This window comes from Scyliorhinus torazame, chromosome 28 (assembly GCF_047496885.1).
Source record: "Scyliorhinus torazame isolate Kashiwa2021f chromosome 28, sScyTor2.1, whole genome shotgun sequence".
NCBI classification, from domain to species: Eukaryota; Metazoa; Chordata; class Chondrichthyes; order Carcharhiniformes; family Scyliorhinidae; genus Scyliorhinus; species Scyliorhinus torazame.
This window is the reverse complement of record NC_092734.1, coordinates 5,087,811-5,111,004: the sequence shown is the minus strand read 5'-3', so window position 1 is coordinate 5,111,004 and position 23,194 is coordinate 5,087,811. Positions and strand designations below refer to the sequence as shown.

General features: G+C 49.2%; 1 protein-coding gene across 6 annotated transcripts in view; it reads left to right on the top strand.

Annotated features, from left to right (window-relative positions):
* The window catches only part of ccser2a (coiled-coil serine-rich protein 2a), an 883,756-nt gene that overhangs the window by 615,122 nt on the left and 245,440 nt on the right, over nucleotides 1–23,194 (top strand). For 5 of the 6 annotated variants that reach the window (XM_072491377.1, XM_072491379.1, XM_072491376.1 and 2 more), the window contains exon 8: nucleotides 20,850–20,918. The exons of the other annotated variant lie outside the window; for it this stretch is intronic. In XM_072491377.1, the coding sequence (XP_072347478.1) occupies nucleotides 20,850–20,918 (69 nt within the window). The remainder of the gene's footprint in view (nucleotides 1–20,849; nucleotides 20,919–23,194) is intronic. 6 annotated transcript variants of the gene reach the window in all.

The following is a 23,194-nucleotide window of genomic DNA, read 5'->3' as shown; positions in this document are numbered from 1 at the left end:
AGAGTTCTGTGCAGAGGCTGTGGAAGTGAAATAAAAATGGCGCTTGGTGAAAAGGAACAAGAACTTTAGACTATTCATTTCACAGCAACTAAAACGTCTAACACACGTGCTACATCACTCTCAGCTGGAGGACACTAGTACTTGCTAAACTGTCCCATTTTCTCTGCATCGGCTATGTAGATATGTTAATGTTTTAGAAAGTCAGGAGAAAAGACTAATTTCAGCTGCATTAGGAAGACAGGAGGGTTAATAATCTGTATAATGAGGTCAGTGGATTAAAGGGGCTTCTTCGACCACACCTTTGTTTTGTGCTCAGCAGAGAAGCCAATGATCTCTTTTTTTAAATATTTTCCCCCCCACCTGATGCACAGATTTCAGATGTTATTTCTGCTTCTGATCAGGATATCAGAGCAGTGGCTTCATTGGACAAATGGACCATCTGTTTCCATATTTGAAAACAAATCAGAGGCAACAAAAATGTTCATTGTGTGAAATGGATATTTCTCTCATTAGTGCCGTCGAGGCTATTCTCTTCAGATGACCAGATTGGCTCCTGAATTGACAATCACTTACTGAGTTTCTCTCCTCTCCAACTTCATCCTCAGACATTCAGTACCAACTTCTTCCCTTTCTGTGTTTCTCTGGGATCCAGTCTGAGACGAGACTCAATTTCCACCAGTTGCTGATTGGACAGATTTAAGCAGTTGTCTCGAACCCTGTTCTGACCACAGCAGATGTTAATTGCTGATAATTCCAAATCCCAGCGAGAAACCCGGCTTCTGGGCCACACCCTTTTTCCATATTCTGAAAAGTACTGATCCCCATGGAAAGAGTCCAGTAACACTCATCCCATTCTCTCCTCCTTCGCCCCGGTATCAATTCCCCGGGTACATTCTTCATTCCTATTAGCACCAACTTCTCAGAAAGGGTCACAAGAACTGCTGCAATTCTTTGTGATCAGGTGAAATATTCTCTCTTTATTTTTGCCCTGCTGAAAAGGCAATGACTTTTCCCAATTGAAACAAGTGCCAGCAATGTTTGTCTTTCAAAATCACCATATTGTACCCTTTGAATCAGCCATCGTATTACAACTGAAATATCAGTAAGAGCCTGGCTCAATTCATGTCACATTAAGAAGGTAATGGGTTCAGGCCCAGTCCAGGCCTTAAAGGACACAATCTTGCCTGACAATGGTGAGGAAGTGCTGCATGTTTCAGTCATGCAAGAATAGGGCAATCACCCAAACTCCTGACCAATATTCATCCCATAACCAGTGTCACTGAGTCATGTTCAGTGGTCATTCATCTTGATACTGTTTATGGGGTTTTGCGGTGTATATAGAGGCTGCCATATTTACCTACAGCCAGCAGTGATTCAGAAATTATTCATTTCTTTTGAAACACGTTGGAATATCCAGGGATCAGGAAATATGCTAGAAATTTTTTTACATATATTTTTAAGAAACCAACAAGGGTTTGATCATTAGGCAGGTAATATGCCAGAAAAAAAGCCACAAATGTGTACAATTATTTCACTTGGCCCCAAGAAAAGACAGATACCTGAATAATGACATTATCTCCTGTAGCAAATGACTTGGTTCCGAACACTATCCTATCTGGCTTCTGCCTGCTGTTAAGCAGGTTAAAGAAGCTTAATATAGAGGTTTAAATGTCTATACGTTATCTTTTACACACCTTCAAGGCAGAGTACAGGAAGTCAGCTGTGGAACAGTTGGCAGCACTGCCAAGGTTCCAAGTCCAAGTTCCACTCCAGGGCTTGAGTACGGAGGTCAAAGCTGGTACAGTGCGGAGGAAGTTGCACTGCTGGAGGTCCCATCTACCTGTTTGGATGGGTGTTCGTGATCACATGATGCTACTTTGTGGAAGAGCAGGGGAGTTAATCCTGGTGTCCTGGCCAATATATGTCCCTCAGTCGTCGTTTAAAAATAAACCGATTATCTGGTAATCATCACATTCCTGTTTCATTCATTAAAACGCAATGTTGGCGGGATGCTTGAAAACTAATGGCGATGGTATTATGTTTTTATTTCACGGGGACATGGACATCAGTGGCTGGGGCAGCATTTTTATTTCTCATCCCAAATTATCGTCCAGGCGGTCAGTGGTGAATTACCGACTCGAACCGCTGCAGTCCAAATGGTGTAGTTACACCACATCGCTGTTCGAGAGGGAGTTCCAGGACTTTGACCCAGTGACAGTGAACGAACGGTGGTATACGTTCAAGCCAGGATGGTGGGTGATTTGGAGGGAAACTTGCAGGAGGTGATGTTCCCATACACGTGCTGCCCTTGTCCTTCTTGGTGATCTTTCAAAGCCTTCCAAGATTGGATGTACCAAAGGAGTTAAAAGCTAGTTTACGAGTATTAGAAATCAACAAAATGTAATAAACTGGGAAACAATTTTGGCATCTAACAGCAAGCAAACCTTGAGGCAATCATTCTGTCGCACCTAATCCCCTCTCTTTTGAGTAGTGACAGCATACTCCACATTCTCATCTTCCCTCATGGTCAGTCACACATCTTGAACATTCAGCCCCTATGAAACCAGTTCTATTGCATTTTACACAGCAGCGAACTGTCACATTAAATGAAACAAAGTGAGAATTCCACTGGAGATGGCTGTCCCTTATTTTCATCTTGCTCAATGCAATAACCAAATATTTACATTGTAATCAGATGAGTTTGACATGAGGGCCTGTGCTGTGAAAAATAATGTGATAGAATCTTACAAATAAAAGCTACTGGCTTGTTCCCCTGTTTTATTCCTGTTTAATAAGGGTATCTATTTGGATATTTTCACATGCGTACATTTGTTCCAAGAGCTTGTCATCAGGCGTTATACACTACCTGTCAGTGTGTTTTATTTACCCAAACAATGTTGAAAATGTACAAGAGATCCCTCAGCATGTTTTTAATGTTTCGGATCTTGATCTTTCAAAGGAAGACGAGAAAAGGCTTAAATTTGGAACATTAACCTTAGTTTCCAGATCTACTGAAAAGATCAAAATCCAAAATATTCCCACCTCTTTCTCGATTCTCACACCAATTGTGTGTCTCAAACATTGTTTTCTTTCAGATTGGTGTGACGTTTGTGAGAAATGCCCTTATTTTAAAGTTTGTATTTGGTGTTTTTGCTGTGACTACAAAGAGAGTGTATCATTGATTTATGCCGGGGCAGTGTAACCTTTCGTAACTAGACACTAGGATGTGGTAGCCTTTTGGATTGCAGGAGGCATTGTTAATGGGAGGGGCCATGTTTGTCAGCTGCTTCTGGAACACCAAGCTGGACAACATGGTTCAGTTTGCTCTTAAAAGGACTCTCTCTAAAAGGCTTTGTACCAATATAAGCAAGCGGTATTTAAAATATTTGGATTTGCTTAATTGGAATGTAGAGGCAGGTTTCAGGAAGCAAGTTAAGAAGTGATAATTATTAACTGAAAGCTATTACTTTGTCACTATTGTGTTTAATTTAAAGTTTGTTTTACCATAAAAGCTGTCTGCTGATCAGTGTTATCACCTTAGCAGTAACATTTCCTCACAGTTTTCCAAATTGGGTTCTCATCCGGACCCAGAACACTGGCGGGCAGGATTAGGGAGAATCCCAAGATATTCTAAAAGTATATTAAGGGGAAATGGATACCCGAGCAAAGAGCCGGCCCGTTAGGGACCAAGGGGGGCAATCAGTGCAATGCACTGGAGGACATTGGTCGGATGTTAAATGAGTAATTCGCATCTGTCTTCAGTTGGGAGAAGGAGGATGTAGGTACGGAATTCGGGAAGAGGGACTCCGAGGTTCTTGAACAGTTTGACATCGGGAGTGAGGAGGATTTGAGGTTTTGGCGGGCGGGCTTGAAAGTGGACAAGTCCCCAGGTCCAAATAAGTTGTATCCCCAACTGCTGTGGGGGCAAGGAAGGAAATTATAGGGGCTCTGACTCAAATTTTTAATTCCTCTCTGGCCACAGGGAATTGGAGGACAACTAGTGTGGTTCCACTTTTCAAGAAGGGTGGTAGAGATAAACTGGGGAATTACAGATCAGTGAGTCTCACATCAGTGATGGGGAAAAAATTGGAGAAAATTCTCCATTTGGAGAGGCAAAATTTGATCAGGGATAGTCAACTTGTCTTTGTCAGAGGGAGGTCATGCCTAAGAAATTTGATTTAATTTTTTGAGGTGGTGACCAGGTGTGTAGATGAAGCTAGTGCAGTTGATTTGACAAGGTCCCAAATGGGAGACTGATACAGAAGGTAAAAGCACATGCCATCCAGGGTAACTTGGCAAGTTGGATCTAAAACCGGTTTAGTGGTAGGAGACAGAGGGTGGTGGTAGAAGACTGTTCATGTGATTGAAGGCTAGTGTCCAGTGACGTACCACAGGGATCAGTGCTAGGTCCCTTGTTGTTCGTGAGATATGTACAAGCGATATAGATGAGAATATGGGAGTTGATGAGTAAGTTTGCGGATAACACAAAGATTAGTGAGGAAAACAGATCTTGGGTTACAGGAAGATATCGATGGGTTGGTCAGTCAGCGGCAGATGAAATTTAACCCTGAAAAGTGCAAGATGATGCACTTGGAAGGAGTAACAGGACAAGGGAATGGCAGGCCACTTGGAAGCTCAGAGGAATCTTGGGGTGCTGATCCCTGAAGAGAGGAGGACAGATTAATGGGATAATTGAGGCATACAGGACACTTGCCTTTATCAGTCGTGGAATAACTTAGAAGAGCAAGGAGGTTATATTAGAGCTGGGCCTGTACAAACCTTTAGTTAGGCCACAGGTGGAGTACTGTGTGCAGTTCTGCTCGCCTCACTATAGCAAGGAAGTGACTGCACCAGAGAGAGTGCAGTGGAGATTCAAGAAGACTTGCCTGGGATGGAGCATTTGAGCTATGAAAAGAGACTGCCAAGGCTGGAGCAGAGAAGGCTTAAATAGGAGCTGATTGAGGTGCCTTTTTAAATTAATTTATGGGATGTGGGTGCCGCTGGTTAGGTCAGCATTTATTGCCCAACCCTAGTTGCCCTTCAGAAGGTGGTGGTGAGCTGCCTTCTTGAACTGCTGCAGTCCTTGAGGTATAGGTACACCCACTGTGCTGTTAGGGAGGGAGTTGCAGGATGTTGCCCCAGCGACAATGAAGGAATGGCAAGTCAGGGTGGCGAGTGACTTGGTGGGGAACCTCCAGGTGGTGGGGTTCCCAGGTATCTGCTGCTCTTGTCCTTCAAGATTGTTGTGTTTGTGAGTTTGGAAGGTGCTGCCTAAGGAGGCCTTGGTGAGTTCCTGCAGTGCATCTTGTAGATGATACACATGGCTCCACTGTGTGTTGGCGATGGAGGGAGTGAATTTTGATGGTGGTGGGTGTGGTGCAAATCATTTTCCTGGATGGTGCTGAGGTTCTTGAGTGTTGTTGGAGCTGCGCTCATCCAGGCGAGTGGAGAGTATTCCATCACTATCCTGACTTGTGCCTTGTAGATGATGGACAGGCTTTGGAGGGTCAGGAGGTGAGTTACTCACCCCAGAATGTCCAACGCCTGACGTGCTCTGGTCGTCACACTATTTCTATGGCTGGTTCAATCCTGTTTCTGGTCAGTGATAGTGGGGGATTCGGTGATGGTAGTGCCATTGAATGGCAAAGGATGGTGGTTAGGTTCTCTTGTGGAAGGTAGTCATTGCCTGCACTTGTGTGGCAGGAATGTTACTTGTCAGTCCAAGCTTGAAATTTGTCCCGGAGATTTGAGATCATGTTGAAGACACGCATCATAAACATTCATGTAGTGGGATAAGATTTCTCCTGCGAATGAGGATAACCAATTAATCAGCAGTCATGTCTATTGGAGAGTGTAGCTATTGCTAATTGTGTGGTCAGGATATTTATTCACTCTCGCTCCTGGCTAGCATCTATTTATAAACGTAGGAAGTTTGATTTGTGATACGTGATTTATAAAATCACCTCTGTGGGCACCGTTTATTTACTTCCCTCTTCTGCCATCAGTTTCTTCTTGTTGTAGGTCCTTTTAGCTTCTATTTCTTGTGTTGCATTGACGGTGCAGGTGGCCTGGTTTCTGAATGACACACATGTGACTTCCTGCTTGGCCGCACACAAGAGAAAATAAATGCACTGTCCAATTTATACTTACTTCAAAGCGAGATGCCGCAGACAGGGAAATGTTGCCCAATCCTGGACCAGCTGGTGATCTTCACTTGTTCACTGCTGTTACAGGTTCAGTTTTTCCGTGATATATTCTTCACAGTCAACAGTCAGAATGTTATTATCTGTATAATCAAAAGCCTAACTTCCTGCAACCCACCCTATCGCAGTCTGCGTCCACCCCACCCTATCGCAGTCTGTGCCCATCCCACCCTATCGCAGTCTGCGTCCATCCCACCCTATCGCGGTCTGCGTCCACCCCACCCTATCGCAGTCTGCGCCCACCCCACCCTATCGCGGTCTGCGTCCACCCCACCCTATCGCAGTCTGCGTCCACCCCACCCTATCGCAGTCTGTGCCCATCCCACCCTATCGCAGTCTGCGTCCATCCCACCCTATCGCGGTCTGCGTCCACCGCACCCTATCGCAGTCTGCGTCCACCCCACCCTATCGCAGTCTGCGTCCACCCCACCCTATCGCAGTCTGCGCCCACCCCACCCTATCGCGGTCTGCGTCCACCCCACCCTATCGCAGTCTGCGCCCACCCCACCCTATCGCGGTCTGCGTCCACCCCACCCTATCGCAGTCTGCGCCCATCCCACCCTATCGCAGTCTGCGCCCATCCCACCCTATCGCAGTCTGCGCCCACCCCACCCTATCGCGGTCTGCGCCCACCCCACCCTATCGCAGTCTGCGCCCACCCCACCCTATCGCAGTCTGCGTCCACCCCACCCTATCACAGTCTGCGCCCACCCCACCCTATCGCGGTCCACGTCCACCCCACCCTATCGCAGTCTGCGCCCACCCCACCCTATCGCAGTCTGCGTCCACCCCACCCTATCGCAGTCTGCGCCCACCCCACCCTATCGCGGTCCACGTCCACCCCACCCTATCGCAGTCTGCGTCCACCCCACCCTATCGCAGTCTGCGCCCACCCCACCCTATCGCAGTCTGCGCCCACCCCACCCTATCGCGGTCTGCGCCCACCCCACCCTACCGCGGTCTGTGCCCACCCCACCCTATCGCAGTCTGCGTCCACCCCACCCTATCGCGGTCTGCGTCCATCCCACCCTATCGCAGTCTGCGTCCATCCCACCCTATCGCAGTCTGCGCCCACCCCACCCTATCGCAGTCTGCGCCCACCCCACCCTACCGCGGTCTGCGCCCACCCCACCCTATCGCGGTCTGTGCCCACCCCACCCTATCGCAGTCTGCGCCCATCCCACCCTATCGCGGTCTGCGTCCACCCCACCCTATCGCGGTCTGCGTCCATCCCACCCTATCGCAGTCTGCGCCCACCCCACCCTATCACAGTCTGCGCCCATCCCACCCTATCGCGGTCCGCGCCCATCCCACCCTATCGCAGTCCACGTCCATCCCACCCTATCGCAGTCCACGTCCATCCCACCCTATCACAGTCTGCGTCCACCCCACCCTATCGCAGTCTGCGCCCATCCCACCCTATCGCAGTCCACGTCCACCCCACCCTATCGCGGTCTGCGCCCATCTCACCCTATCGCAGTCTGCGTCCACCCCACCCTATCGCAGTCTGCGTCCACCCCACCCTATCGCAGTCTGCGTCCACCCCACCCTATCACAGTCTGCGCCCATCCCACCCTATCGCTGTCTGCATCCACCCCACCCTATCACGGTCTGCGCCCATCCCACCCTATCGCAGTCTGCGTCCACCCCACCCTATCGCAGTCTGCGCCCATCCCACCCTATCGCGGTCTGCGCCCATCCCACCCTATCGCTGTCTGCGTCCACCGCACCCTATCGCAGTCTGCGTCCATCCCACCCTATCGCAGTCTGCGCCCATCCCACCCTATCGCAGTCTGCGTCCATCCCACCCTATCGCAGTCTGCGTCCATCCCACCCTATCGCAGTCTGCGTCCATCCCACCCTATCGCTGTCTGCGCCCATCCCACCCTATCGCGGTCTGCGTCCACCGCACCCTATCGCGGTCTGCGCCCATCCCACCCTATCGCGGTCTGCGTCCATCCCACCCTATCGCTGTCTGCGTCCACCGCACCCTATCGCAGTCTGCGTCCATCCCACCCTATCGCAGTCTGCGCCCATCCCACCCTATCGCAGTCTGCGTCCATCCCACCCTATCGCAGTCTGCGTCCATCCCACCCTATCGCAGTCTGCGTCCATCCCACCCTATCGCTGTCTGCGCCCATCCCACCCTATCGCGGTCTGCGTCCACCGCACCCTATCGCAGTCTGCGTCCATCCCACCCTATCGCTGTCTGCGCCCATCCCACCCTATCGCAGTCTGCGTCCACCCCACCCTATCGCTGTCTGCGTCCACCGCACCCTATCGCGGTCTGCGCCCATCCCACCCTATCGCTGTCTGCGCCCATCCCACCCTATCGCTGTCTGCGCCCATCCCACCCTATCGCTGTCTGCGTCCACCGCACCCTATCGCAGTCTGCGTCCATCCCACCCTATCGCAGTCTGCGTCCATCCCACCCTATCGCTGTCTGCGCCCATCCCACCCTATCGCGGTCTGCGTCCACCGCACCCTATCGCTGTCTGCGTCCATCCCACCCTATCGCGGTCAGCGCCCATCCCACCCTATCGCAGTCTGCGCCCACCCCACCCTATCGCAGTCTGCGTCCACCCCACCCTATCGCAGTCTGCGTCCATCCCACCCTATCGCAGTCTGCGCCCACCCCACCCTATCGCAGTCTGCGCCCACCCCACCCTATCGCAGTCTGCGTCCACCCCACCCTATCGCAGTCTGCGCCCACCCCACCCTATCGCAGTCTGTGCCCACCCCACCCTATCGCAGTCTGTGCCCACCCCACCCTATCGCAGTCTGCGCCCATCCCACCCTATCGCGGTCTGCGCCCATCCCACCCTATCGCGGTCTGCGTCCATCCCACCCTATCGCAGTCTGCGTCCACCCCACCCTACCGCAGTCTGCGCCCACCCCACCCTATCGCAGTCTGCGCCCATCCCACCCTATCGCGGTCTGCGCCCACCCCACCCTATCGCAGTCTGCGTCCATCCCACCCTATCGCGGTCTGCGTCCATCCCACCCTATCACAGTCTGCGTCCACCCCACCCTATCGCGGTCTGCGTCCATCCCACCCTATCGCAGTCTGTGCCCACCCCACCCTATCGCAGTCTGCGTCCACCCCACCCTATCGCAGTCTGCGTCCACCCCACCCTATCGCAGTCTGCGCCCATCCCACCCTATCGCGGTCTGCGTCCACCGCACCCTATCGCAGTCTGCGCCCATCCCACCCTATCGCGGTCCGCGCTCATCCCACCCTATCGCAGTCCACGTCCACCCCACCCTATCGCAGTCCACGCCCATCCCACCCTATCGCGGTCTGCGCCCATCCCACCCTATCGCAGTCTGCGTCCACCCCACCCTATCGCAGTCCACGTCCACCCCACCCTATCGCAGTCCGCGCCCATCCCACCCTATCGCGGTCCGCGCCCATCCCACCCTATCGCAGTCCACGTCCATCCCACCCTATCACAGTCTGCGTCCACCCCACCCTATCGCAGTCTGCGCCCATCCCACCCTATCGCAGTCCACGTCCACCCCACCCTATCCCAGTCTGCGTCCACCCCACCCTATCGCGGTCTGCGCCCATCCCACCCTATCGCAGTCTGCGTCCACCCCACCCTATCGCAGTCTGCGTCCACCCCACCCTATCACAGTCTGCGCCCATCCCACCCTATCGCTGTCTGCATCCACCCCACCCTATCACAGTCTGCGCCCATCCCACCCTATCGCAGTCTGCGTCCACCCCACCCTATCGCGGTCTGCGCCCATCCCACCCTATCGCGGTCTGCGTCCATCCCACCCTATCGCTGTCTGCGTCCACCGCACCCTATCGCAGTCTGCGTCCACCGCACCCTATCGCAGTCTGCGTCCATCCCACCCTATCGCAGTCTGCGCCCATCCCACCCTATCGCAGTCTGCGTCCATCCCACCCTATCGCAGTCTGCGTCCATCCCACCCTATCGCAGTCTGCGCCCATCCCACCCTATCGCGGTCTGCGTCCACCCCACCCTATCGCGGTCTGCGTCCACCCCACCCTATCGCGGTCTGCGTCCACCCCACCCTATCGCGGTCTGCGTCCACCCCACCCTATCGCAGTCTGCATCCACCCCACCCTATCGCAGTCTGCGCCCATCCCACCCTACCGCGGTCTGCGCCCATCCCACCCTATCGCGGTCTGCGTCCACCCCACCCTATCGCGGTCTGCGTCCACCCCACCCTATCGCGGTCTGCGTCCATCCCACCCTATCACGGTCCACATCCACCCTATCGCAGTCTGCGCCCATCCCACCCTATCGCAGTCTGCGCCCATCCCACCCTATCGCAGTCTGCGTCCATCCCACCCTATCGCGGTCTGCGTCCACCCCACCCTATCGCGGTCTGCGTCCACCCCACCCTATCGCGGTCTGCGTCCACCCCACCCTATCGCGGTCTGCGTCCACCCCACCCTATCGCGGTCTGCGTCCATCCCACCCTATCGCAGTCTGCGTCCACCCCACCCTATAGCTGTCCACGTCCATCCCACCCTATAGCTGTCCGCATCCACCCCACCCTTTCGCGGTCCACGTCCACCCCACCCTTTCGCGGTCCACGTCCACCCCACCCTATCACAGTCTGCGTCCAACCCACCCTATCACAGTCTGCGTCCACCCCACCCTATCACAGTCTGCTTCCACCCCACCCTATCGCAGTCTGCGCCCATCCCACCCTATCACGGTCTGCGTCCATCCCTCCCTATCGCGGTCTACGTCCACCCCACCCTATCACAGTCTGCGCCCATCCCACCCTATCGCAGTCTGCGCCCATCCCACCCTACCGCGGTCTGCGCCCATCCCACCCTATCGCAGTCTGCGTCCACCCCACCCTATCGCGGTCTGCGTCCACCCCACCTTATCGCGGTCTGCGTCCACCCCACCCTATCGCGGTCCACGTCCAACCCACCCTATCGCGGTCCGCGTCCACCCCACCTTATCGCGGTCTGCGTCCACCGCACCCTATCGCGGTCCACGTCCAACCCACCCTATCGCGGTCTGCGTCCACCCCACCTTATCGCGGTCTGCGTCCACCGCACCCTATCGCGGTCCACGTCCACCCCACCCTATCACGGTCCACATCCACCCTATCACGGTCCATATTCTCAGCTGCCTGTTTGACCCTCCTGCTTCTGAGTTGGGAGGATTTGTTCGAGACCCTGACTCTGGAACTCTCCCTCACAGGCAGCGGTGCGAAAGCTGCAACCTATTGTTGAGAGGTTAGGTTGAGGCATCCTCTGCCAGTTCAGGTAGATTTAAAGACCCCCTGCAGGACACCAAGTTGGACAGGAGATTCTGCTCAGTGCAAAAATTAGTTAAAGAAAATTGAGCATTCATTTCATTGCTTTTTGCGACTTCTGGCTGTGTAATTTGGTTTAATTTTTGCTCATGAAACAACATTGTCTGTACTTCAAAATAATTCATTGCATGTGAAATATTTGGACATTTCTGAAAGGCATGGTTGATGATTTCTTCCATGCGGTTAATCATTTTAATACTGGAACCATTCATCTGATGCAACATAATATACAATGTTAACCTTTGTGACTGTTCATCCAACACATGTCGTTAAATATTCACAGACTGGGCGTTTTTACAGTAATTTGTAATGTGCATTAATGGTTGGGAATGTTGGAAGTTTGTTCAAGATGGCTGAGGATCTGCTCTCTTGTTCACATAACTCTTGACCTGGGTCATAGTTTGACATGGATTCAGTTATTCTGATGGTTTGTGTGACTCCCAGGGGTCGTTGGGATTTGGGAGAAAGACCGGGTATGTGAGAGAGATCGAGACAATAAAGGAGATCCATGAGGGGTTGAGGAACAGAAGTGACAAAAGCAAGGGTGACAAAAGCAAGTGTGAGGGGTAGCGAGAAAGAGGAAAGGAGTGTGGTCAGGGGTGAAAGTATTAAAAAAGTAAGTGGCAGAAATAATTAGTGGCTCAAGAGCAGAAAGGTAGTTGTAGAAAGAGGGAAACATTTTGGGTCCATGAGCAATGACATTGGAAAATCGTCAGGGAATAAATAAATACAAGTTGTTGTTTGTTTTCTAAGATGAATTACGCACAGAATGCAGTCATTACCGTACCTCAGTATTAAAATAAATGATAAGATCAATCAATGTGTTGTGTAAAGAAAATACACAGCAAGAGTCAATTTACAGCGAATACAGCCATCACTGCAATCACTGATCAACCACCAATTTAGTATCGAGTACATGGCTGCGTTTCCCTTGTACAACACAAAATAACTTTCGTTGGGGTGGCAATTGAGTTGTCATTCTGCTCAAAAGTACCTACCCTGAACTACAGGCAATACAAGCCAGGCAAGAACTGGGTAGGGCAGTGTGCTGCCCGGGGTCTCGCATCAAAAGGCTGCTCCATTGAAGGAAAGGAAGCCACAGTCCATCAGTCCAGTTTATATGGCACTAGCTGCCATGAAGCAGGTAGGTTTACAGTCCAGCCAGGTTTAAGAGTCTTTGGCAATGTAAGTGGGCAGGACTGGGGGTGGTTGGATGAAGACATTGGGTCAGGTCAGACATTGGAGGATTGCATGGGGCGTGGGGAGGAATCCCATGGGATGGAGAGCTCCCTTCAGGATAGTGTGTTGTGAGACCCCTGGAGGGTGGGAGAGTCATGGGGGGGGGAGGAGGGGTGTAAGGGGGGGGGGGGGTGTAAGGGGGAGTCCCCTGGACCTGTGCAACATCTACCCAGAGATTGAGAGGTTTTTCTGGGTAACTATTGGTGTTTCCCAGTTGGACCCAGCTGAAGTTTGTGATTTCGATCACGTTTTAGAACATAGAAAATACAGCACAGAACAGGCCATTCGGCCCATGATGTTGTGCCGAACCTTTGTCCTAGATTAATCATAGATTATCATTGAATTTACAGTGCAGAGGGAGGCCATTCGGCCCCCTGAGTCTGCACCGGCTCTTGGAAAGAGCGCCCTACCCAAACTCAACACCTCCACCCAACACCAAGGGCAATTTATCATGGCCAATCCACCTACCCTGCACATCTTTGGACTGTGGGAGGAAACCGGAGCACCCGGAGGAAACCCACGCACACACAGGGAGGACGTGCAGATTCCGCAAAGACAGTGACCCAAGCCGGAATCGAACCTGGGACCCTGGAGCTGTGAAGCAATTGTGCTATCCACAATGCTACCGTGCTGCCCTTAAGAACAAATAAATCTACACTATATCATTTTACCGTAATCCATGTACCTATCCAATAGCTGCTTGAAGGTCCCTAATGTTTCCGACTCAACTACTTCCACAGGCAGTGCATTCCATGCCCCCACTACTCTCTGGGTAAAGAACCTACCTCTGATATCCCTCCTATATCTTCCACCTTAAATTTATGTCCCCTTGTAATGGTTTGTTCCACCTGGGGAAAAAGTCTCTGACTGTCTACTCTATCTATTCCCCTGATCATCTTATAAACCTCTATCAAGTCGCCCCTCATCCTTCTCCGTTCTAATGAGAAAAGGCCTAGCACCCTCAACCTTTCCTCATAAGACCTACTCTCCATTCCAGGTAACATCCTGGTAAATCTTCTTTGCACCTTTTCCAAAGCTTCCACATCCTTCCTAAAATGAGGTGACCAGAACTGTACACAGTACTCCAAATGTGGCCTTACCAAAGTTTTGTACAGCTGCATCATCACCTCACTGCTCTTAAATTTAATCCCTCTGTTAATGAACGCGAGCACACCATAGGCCTTCTTCACAGCTCTATCCACTTGAGTGGCAACTTTCAAAGATGTATGAACATAGACCCCAAGATCTCTCTGCTCCTCCACATTGCCAAGAACTCTACCGTTAACCCTGTATTCCGCATTCATATTTGTCCTTCCAAAATGGACAACCTCACACTTTTCAGGGTTAAACTCCATCTGCCACTTCTCAGCCCAGCTCTGCATCCTATCTATGTCTCTTTGCAGCCGACAACAGCCCTCCTTACTATCCACAACTCCACCAATCTTCGTATCGTCTGCAAATTTACTGACCCACCCTTCAACTCCCTCATCTAAGTCATTAATGAAAATCACAAACAGCAGAGGACCCAGAACTGATCCCTGCGGTACGCCACTGGTAACTGGGATCCAGGCTGAATATTTGCCATCCACCACCACTCTCTGACTTCTATCGGTTAGCCAGTTCGTTATCCAACTGGCCAAATTTCCCACTATCCCATGCCTCCTTAATTTCTGCAGAAGCCTACCATGGGGAACCTTATCAAATGCCTTACTAAAATCCATGTACACTACATCCACTGCTTTACCTTCATCCACATGCTTGGTCACCTCCTCAAAGAATTCAATAAGATTTGTAAGGCAAGACCTACCCCTCTCAAATCCGTGCTGACTATCCCTAATCAAGCAGTGTCTTTCCAGATGCTCAGAAATCCTATCCTTCAGTCCCCTTTCCATTACTTTGCCTACCACCAAAGTAAGACTAATTGGCCTATAATTCCCAGGGTTATCCCTAGTCCCTTTTTTGAACAGGGGCACGATATTCGCCACTCTCTACTCTCTTTGAAAAAGTCGATATGCGGGGATTTGGAACGTTTTCAGATGGTTCCCAGGGGAAGTTTGCACAGGAAACTATCTGGGCTCTTGCAGGGTGGGTTCCCCAGCACCTCAGTGGGCTACACCTTGAAGCCACACCCTGGGACCAAGGTTTGTTTCCACTTGGTCTCCAATCAAACGGGATGTAACTCCTCACACTTGGACGCTGCTGCAGAAACAGGTTTTCTCGATGCTGGTGAGTGACAAGTATTGAGACTTAGGTTCTGACTGATAACTTCTCACCTTTAATGTAGGAAGGGAGGATGAAAACATATTGAATGAACTGTGTTTAGACATGATTCAGCATCATTAAGAAGCTTCACTTCAGTTAATGAAATCATAACAGACCACTTATGAATTAGAGGGTCATAATCTTATTCCAGGAATGAAAAAATATTGAGCACTTGAAAGTTAATAAATGGATGGTGGGAGGTTTGATGTAATAAATTCAGACAAGTGAGAAAGAAAATAGATGATTCACCCAAACCTAAATGTTAAAATGTAAAGTACATGTCAATAAGTACTTCAGTCTGATCTGTCTGTGAAAATCATTTAAGCTTGTTGCTACTTTAATTATTCCTGTCAAACTATAAATAAAGATACTGAATTCTCTTGATTTTAGCATTTATGAGCATTATTTTTGTCATTAGATTATGACAATATAGCTTCTCCAATATCAAAACAGGTGACTTAACGGAGAAGAAATCAGACCAAAGCTAAATGCCGCGGATATATTAATAGGAGAATTGCATGTTGGGCAGGATTTTAAAGTAGGAGAGAGGGGGAGGGGATTAAGGAGAACATTCCAGAGAATGGGGTGGGAATGGCTAAAGGCACAGCTGTGAGGTGAAGAAAGGGTGATGCACAAAAGCTCCAAGTTAGCTGGGCAGGATTAAAGGTTAAAGGACACAGGAAAGGTCAAGGGCATGATGATGAGAATTTTGAATTTGAGGTATTGAAAACCAGGGATCATTAAAGATGCACAAACCATGAAACATGCGTGCACTATAGCTGGATGGAAAATATTCTAGCTTGACTCTGGAAACTAACTTGGATCAGGAATTAAACAAATTGGTATTTGTGATTCTGCGAATCAGTCCTGATTAGTGCAAGATGAAAAGCTTTGTTGGACGGGGTTATTTTTACCAACCGTACTTGGTATTTACTTTACTTGGAGCAAGGAAGATTGAGAGATAATGTGATCTAGCTCTTCACAATACTGAGAGGCATGGTGAAAGTGGTTCCAATCAGGTGCCACGTCCAGCCAGTTCTTATTGAAATTGAAGCTCATGGCACCATTGTTAATTTTGTCACTTTAAATCTGTGCGCTCTGGTTCTCAATCTTTCCAATAATGAGATTGGTTTCTCCCAATCTGCCCTGTCCAGATCCCTCATGATTTTGAATATCTCAATCAAATTTCCTCTGCACAGTCTATCCTCCAAGGAGAACGCCCAACTTCTCCAATCTGATACATGACTGAAGTTCCTCATCCCTGGAACCATGCACATGAATCTTTTCTGCATCCTCTCTAATGTCTTCACATCCTTCTGAACATGTGGGTACCCACATCTTGAAGCAATACTTCAGTTGAGGCCGAGCTATTGTTTTGAACAGGCTTAACCTGGCATGTTGCCTGCTTTCTGCTGGTGTCCACCACCAATGCATGGTGACCAGTTTAGTTGAGGACGTCCACTCTGATTTTCCATAAACAGAGATACCTGATCTCTTCCCTGGGCACCGGACTGGACATTGAATCTATTTCTTCTCTCCCCCATGATGATAATTCAGTTCTGTCTCCGTGAATTGGAGATTGTTACATCAAGCAGGGATCCATTATCTGTCAAAGTTTGGGAAAGCAATTAATACTTGAAAAGCTGCAGCATCAAGTGTAATTTCAGGCTATTCTGAACCGTACAAAGGAAATTCTGTATTTTAAGTTCATTTTCCCACTAGCAGTAGACTCGCAATCTCTGGGAAATCTCTTTGTGCAAGGATTCCAGAAAGCTCATTCAAGAATCGATGTCCTAGTTTTATTGGGTTCTTTGTGAATTGAGCAGAATTACAGACCGTAATTGCAAGAGGACATGAAATTAAAGTATTAAGCTAAAATCTCCTTTTATAAGACAGTTTTGCAGCCAACAAGATAATGTTATGCATTTAGTGCAGTTAGAGTAAGAGTGACTGGGTTATTTGCAGCTTAGCATCAATGATTACAGCTTACTGTTGCTCTAATATGTTATGACGTCTGTTCCTGAATAGGACACTATTTTTAAAGTAATTCCCAAATGTATAAAAACACACGAGGCTGACTTGACAACTTCAGAAATGGAAATTTATGGTTATGTTTATCTTCACTCTGCAACAACATGGTAGGTTCCAAGGTGATGGACAGGAGGGATGTTGCTATTCATTAGCCCCGGGGATGGAAGCATATACAGTGCCCATAAAAGGGCACGTTGAGAATACAGGAAAGTGAAATGAGACGAAAGAGGAACAAGCCACCAATTCTTTATTTTAAAAAAAAACTATTTCACATGAACCTGTGGCTCAAGTACATTATCTTTCCATTGTTTGCATGACTATGTCCTCGAATTAATGCAAAAACGTAATTATTCTTCTCCAACATTATATAATCGTGGCCTGATTTTAGAATTATGATAATTTTGGGGATATAAACTAACTGGTATACATGAACAGGTTTACCTTTGTGGAATGTTCTTTACCAATGTAAAGGATCCACCCACAACTGATATGGTCACACTTGAAAACTGACCAAATGCAACTTGACCTGGAATCATTAGGAAAGATTCAGAAGGATTAGGAAGAAAGGTTGAGCAGGTTGGAACTATACCCATTGACGTTTGGAAGAATGAGAGGTGATCTTATTGAAACATATTGGATCCTGAGGGGAGTTGATGGGGTCGATGTGGGAGGATATTTCCACTTGTGGGGACTAAAACCAGGGAACACAGTATAAGAGTGAAAGGTTGGAAAGAGAAAATGGTGGAAATTCTCAGCAGGTCTGGCAGCATCTGTAGGGAGAGAAAGGAGTTAACATTTCGAGTCCAGATGACCCTTTGTCAAAGCTGATGCCCCCCCCCCCCTCATGGGGAGACCTCCCCTGGATCTCCTTGATGGGGAGACACCCACCCCCCTGCAAGGCCCTGACTGGAGAACAGACCAGACAGCGGCAGTGACAGAAATCACCGTTGTAACATTTACCTGGAAGCACCAGGTGTCCATTCCTGGAATGAGAACAGCAGTGACCTGTGTTCAAATCCATCCGATCCTGTAGCTGCAACCCATTCATTCCTTTCCTGTTGTGGGCTGTGATTGACAGCTTCCACAAATCAGCTGCAGCCTTAAACGTCACTCACCCGTGAAGGGAAACGAATGAATCAAGTGCTGAAACCCCAATGTTTACAAACATCAACCACATAAAAGCGAGGTAAGTACATTGCAATCACACGTTTGAATGTGGGCGGGTCTGGCAGAGGAGGGTTGAGCAGTGTGGGTGGGGTGAGGGTGGCCCTTGGAATAATTTTGGGGGCCAATTCCCTGAAGGAGTTACCCCCTTGGCCCACCCCGAGGTCCGACGTGTCAGGCTCGCGTTTCGTGAGACCTGTTGTGATTCCCACCCACCTGATTCCAGGTCCAGAGGACCGGAGAATCTTGGAAGTCCGGACAATAGGTTGCCAGGCCCGCTAAATAGATGCAAACCCTGAACCTGCCACCAGTGGGGGATCGGAGCATCCAAAATGGATTAGAGCCCAGTGCCGATCCTGATTCCCGCTGGACGTCTGATTCTCCGCCCCATCGGGAAATGCCCTTCAGCCATCCCGGGATGGAGAATTCACTCCAATGTTTCTCTCAAGGGTCTTCAATCAGTGTCTCTACCTCAAAGCAGTGGAGGCTGGTTCATTGAACTTATTCAGGGCAGAGTTACAGATTTTTGAAAGACAAAGATTATGGGGCCAGACATAAAAGTAGAACTGACTCCACAACCAAATCAGCTGTGATCCTAGGCTCCAAGTGCTGAGTAATCTACTCCTGCTTCCGAAGTCTTGTGTTCCGAGAAGGGACTGCATAGTGCTAGTCACTGAACTAACAATCCCGAGATAATCCAGAGTCCCATGCCAACATCTGGCAACCCAGATTCGAATTCCATTATGGCAGACGGTGAAATTTGAACTCAATAAAAATATGGAATTAAAAGTCTAATGATGACCATGAAGCCATTGTCGTAAAAACCCATCTGGTTCACTAATGTCCTTTCGGGGAGGAAATCTGCTGTCCTTACCCGGCCTACACGTGACTCCGGGTCCACAGCAAAGTCGTTGACTCTTGGGGCAATTAGGAATGGTCAGTAAATGTGCCCAAATCCAGCGAATGAATTAAAAAAAGAAATGTATTTTAAATATTAAGACTTTTCAGAATTTCTAAAAGAAGATGATCAACAACAAATTGCTGCATATATTAATGATAAAACATTGGCCTGTGAACATATCATTTAATTGACGTAATTGCCATTTATTAGCTCAGGTATTTTAGAAAGTAACAATGATCATTAAAGGAATGTATTGATTATTACAATCGAGATAAGTGAGAGGAATGCTACTCTGACAACCACGTCTAAGTGGCTCCCACTTTACAATACTCTCTTCTTTTGGTGTTTTCTTTCCCCAAATGCTTCTACTGAGGATGAGCTCTGGAAGATTCACTTCCTATCTTGTGAAGGTTTCATTACCTCACTGAAGTGAATGTTGTTCCTATGCCAAGATTAGCAGTCTTGGGCAGCAAGCGTGGCAGAGTGGTTAGTGCTGCTTCACGGCTCTGGGTCACTGTCCGTGTGGAGTTTGCACATTCGCCCCGTGTTTGCGTGGGTTTCGCCCCACAACCCAAAGATGTACAGGGCAGGTCAATTGGCCACACTAAATTGCCCCTTAATTGGAAAAAGTGAATTGGGTACTCTAAATTTAAAATAAAAAAAAAAAGATCAGTCTTTTTTACGGCGTGGACAACGCTGCTGAGTGCAGTCTGCACACATCCGTCAGCACCCTGGCCCCTCAAATGATTTGCCAGCCTTTAGTGGCAGCACCAGCCCGGCCCAGCATTTCCTGCCTATTTCTACCCTGACAGCATGGGTGTGGCCTGGAAATTGAAATCAGCGTTTCCCTGCTCAATGCTGAACTAAACATGAAAAACATGCAGTCACTGGCTGAGCTTAGAATAGAATCATAGAATCATAGAAGTTTACAGCATGGAAACAGGCCCTTCGGCCCAGCCAGTCCATGCCGCCCAGTTTTTACCATTAAGCTAGTCCCAGTTGCCCGCACTTGGCCCATAACCCTCTATACCCATCTTACCCATGTAACTATCTAAATGCTTTTTAAAAGACACAATTGTACCCGCCTCTACTACTACCTCTGGCAGCACATTCCAGACACTCACTACCCTCTGAGTGAAGAAATTGCCCCTCTGGGCCCTTCTGAATCTCTCCCCTCTCACCTTAAACCTATGCCCTCTAGTTTTAGACTCCCCTACCTTTGGGAAAAGATGTTGACTATCTACCTTATCTATGCCCCTCATTATTTTATAGACCTCTATAAGATCACCCCTAAGCCTCCTGCGCTCCAGGGAAAAAAGTCCCAGTCTATCCAGCCTCTCCTTATAACTCAAACCATCAAGTCCCGGTAACACCCTAGTAAATCTTTTCTGCACTCTTTCTAGTTTAATAATATCCTTTCTATAATAGGGTGACCAGAACTGCACACAGTATTCCAAGTGTGGCCATACCAATGTCTTGTACAACTTCAACAAGACGTCCCAACTCCTGTATTCAATGTTCTGACCAATGAAACCAAGCATGCCGAATGCCTTCTTCACCACCCTGTCCACCTGCGACTCCACCTTCAAGGAGCTATGAACCTGTACTCCTAGATCTCTTTGTTCTATAACTCTCCCCAACGCCATACCATTAACTGAGTAGGTCCTGGCCTGATTCTTATCTTTCTCTTTGTAAATCCCTTTCCTCAGATTCCTGTACCTGTACTTGTTTTTCAGAATGACGATGGTTCTCCAGTAATATCACCAACGCAAGAACAAGCTCAGGCTGTAAACTCTACAGATAAGGTAAATTGTTCATCTTTCCTCCGCTTGCAGGGTATTGAATATGGTAAGATATTAAATCCATGTCCTATTACTGAAGCCACACTGGAAATAAATGTGAAATATTCTCTTGGGCATTTTTAATACAAGTCAAATAATTTAACAAAATACATTGCAGCGCAAATCATTATTGCGTTGTGCGCACAACTTCATTGTAATTACATAAATTTTCCAACTCTTCTGTCCCAAGCAGGCAAGTATTTACCATTTTTAAAAAAGGTGTTGCTCTCTCCAAGTATAGTTAAAATCATCTTAAACTGAGCACAGCTCTGTACAAATATGAGGGCATTAAAAATCAAGAATTACATTTTTAGCCAATTTTCTATTGTGCTAATTTAATTTGTACTCCATTTCTCCTCCACACTCCAAAGCTGTCAAGGTCAGTACACACTGCAACACAGTTCAGTGTAAGTTTATAATCACTCGATTGCTTTACTTTCATATGAATCAAAATAAGGCAGTGATTACATAAACCAGTGTTCTTCAAACTTTTTTTCCGGGGACCCATTTCTACCAACGCGGCCAACCTTTGGGGCCCACGCCGGCCGACCTGAGCGACCCACGCCGGCCGACCCTCGGGACCCAACGCGGCCGACCTGAGCGACCCAACGCGGCCGACCTGAGCGACCCAACGCGGCCGACCTGAGCGACCCAACGCGGCCGACCTGAGCGACCCAACGCGGCCGACCTGAGCGACCCAACGCGGCCGACCTGAGCGACCCAACGCGGCCGACCTGAGCGACCCAACGCGGCCGACCTGAGCGACCCAACGCGGCCGACCTGAGCGACCCAACGGGGCCGACCTGAGCGACCCAACGGGGCCGACCTGAGCGACCCAACGGGGCCGACCTGAGCGACCCAACGGGGCCGACCTGAGCGACCCAACGCGGCCGACCTGAGCGACCCAACGCGGCCGACCTGAGCGACCCAACGCGGCCGACCTGAGCGACCCAACGCGGCCGACCTGAGCGACCCAACGCGGCCGACCTGAGCGACCCAACGCGGCCGACCTGAGCGACCCACGCCGGCCGACCTGAGCGACCCAACGCGGCCGACCTGAGCGACCCACGCCGGCCGACCTGAGCGACCCAACGCGGCCGACCTGAGCGACCCACGCCGGCCGACCTGAGCGACCCACGCCGGCCGACCCGCGCGACCCACCATTTTCTCTTACCTTGTTTGCTGCTGACCAAAATGGAGGCAATGGTTTTGGGTCCCTCTGGCCCTCGTGCACGCTCCTCCAATGGAACCTGTTGGATGAAGGTGAAGCCTCCCTGTGTCGGAAAGTATGGAGTCTCCATCTGTCCAAAGTTCTGTATTTTTTTCCCGTAAAGGTTTATCAAATAAACCCCCCCGAACTTGTAAATAAAATGAATGAAAAAAATAAAAAACTAAATGAATAAAACCCCTCCCGAACTTGAAACAAAAAGGTGCGACTGTTTAACAAATAGCAGCAGCACTGCGCATGCGTGCCGATGGTTGTGCTCGCATGCGCAATGCGATTTTTAAAATTTTTTATTTTTATTTTTTATTTATTTATTTATTTTTTTTAACATGTTCGCGGCCATTTTAAGGCCACTTGCAGCCGCCGTTATTAAAAGCCGGCTGCTGCGCGGGGATTTGCGCGATCGGGAGTGCCGCGAAGGGCGGCTCCATGACCTTCCCGACACCCGCGGGTCGCGCCCCCGGGTTTGAAGAACACTGACATAAACCATCATGTACCACACAGCATCGTGTCATGAGCTCCCATGAGGCTTATGGAGGACATAAATAATGAAATTTTCTGGGCAATCGCTGCACAATGACATGTTAGAAGAGCCACCCATTCCCTCCCCTCATGAGAATCTAAAAAGCTACAACAAGCAGAATGAAATCCAACGATTACGTACAAAGGTACAAATTATGGGCAGGAGTCGGCTATTTGGATGGTCGAACCAGCTCTGCCATTCAATAAAAACACGGCTGATTTGATTGATTCTGAACTCCACTTTCCCAATAACCTCAGACTTTCTTGTTGGTCGAAAATCTATCTGCCTTAAAAGATATTCAATGACTTTGCCTCCACCACTCTCTGGGGAAGAGTTCGAAAGACGCATTTCTCTCTGGTATAAAAAAAATTCTCTTTACCTTAAATGGGAGGGCCCTTATTTTTAAACAATGGCCCCTCATTCTTGTCTCTCCCACAGGGAAAACATCCTTTCAGTATCCACCCAATTTATGGGCCCTTTCTCGGGAGGGGA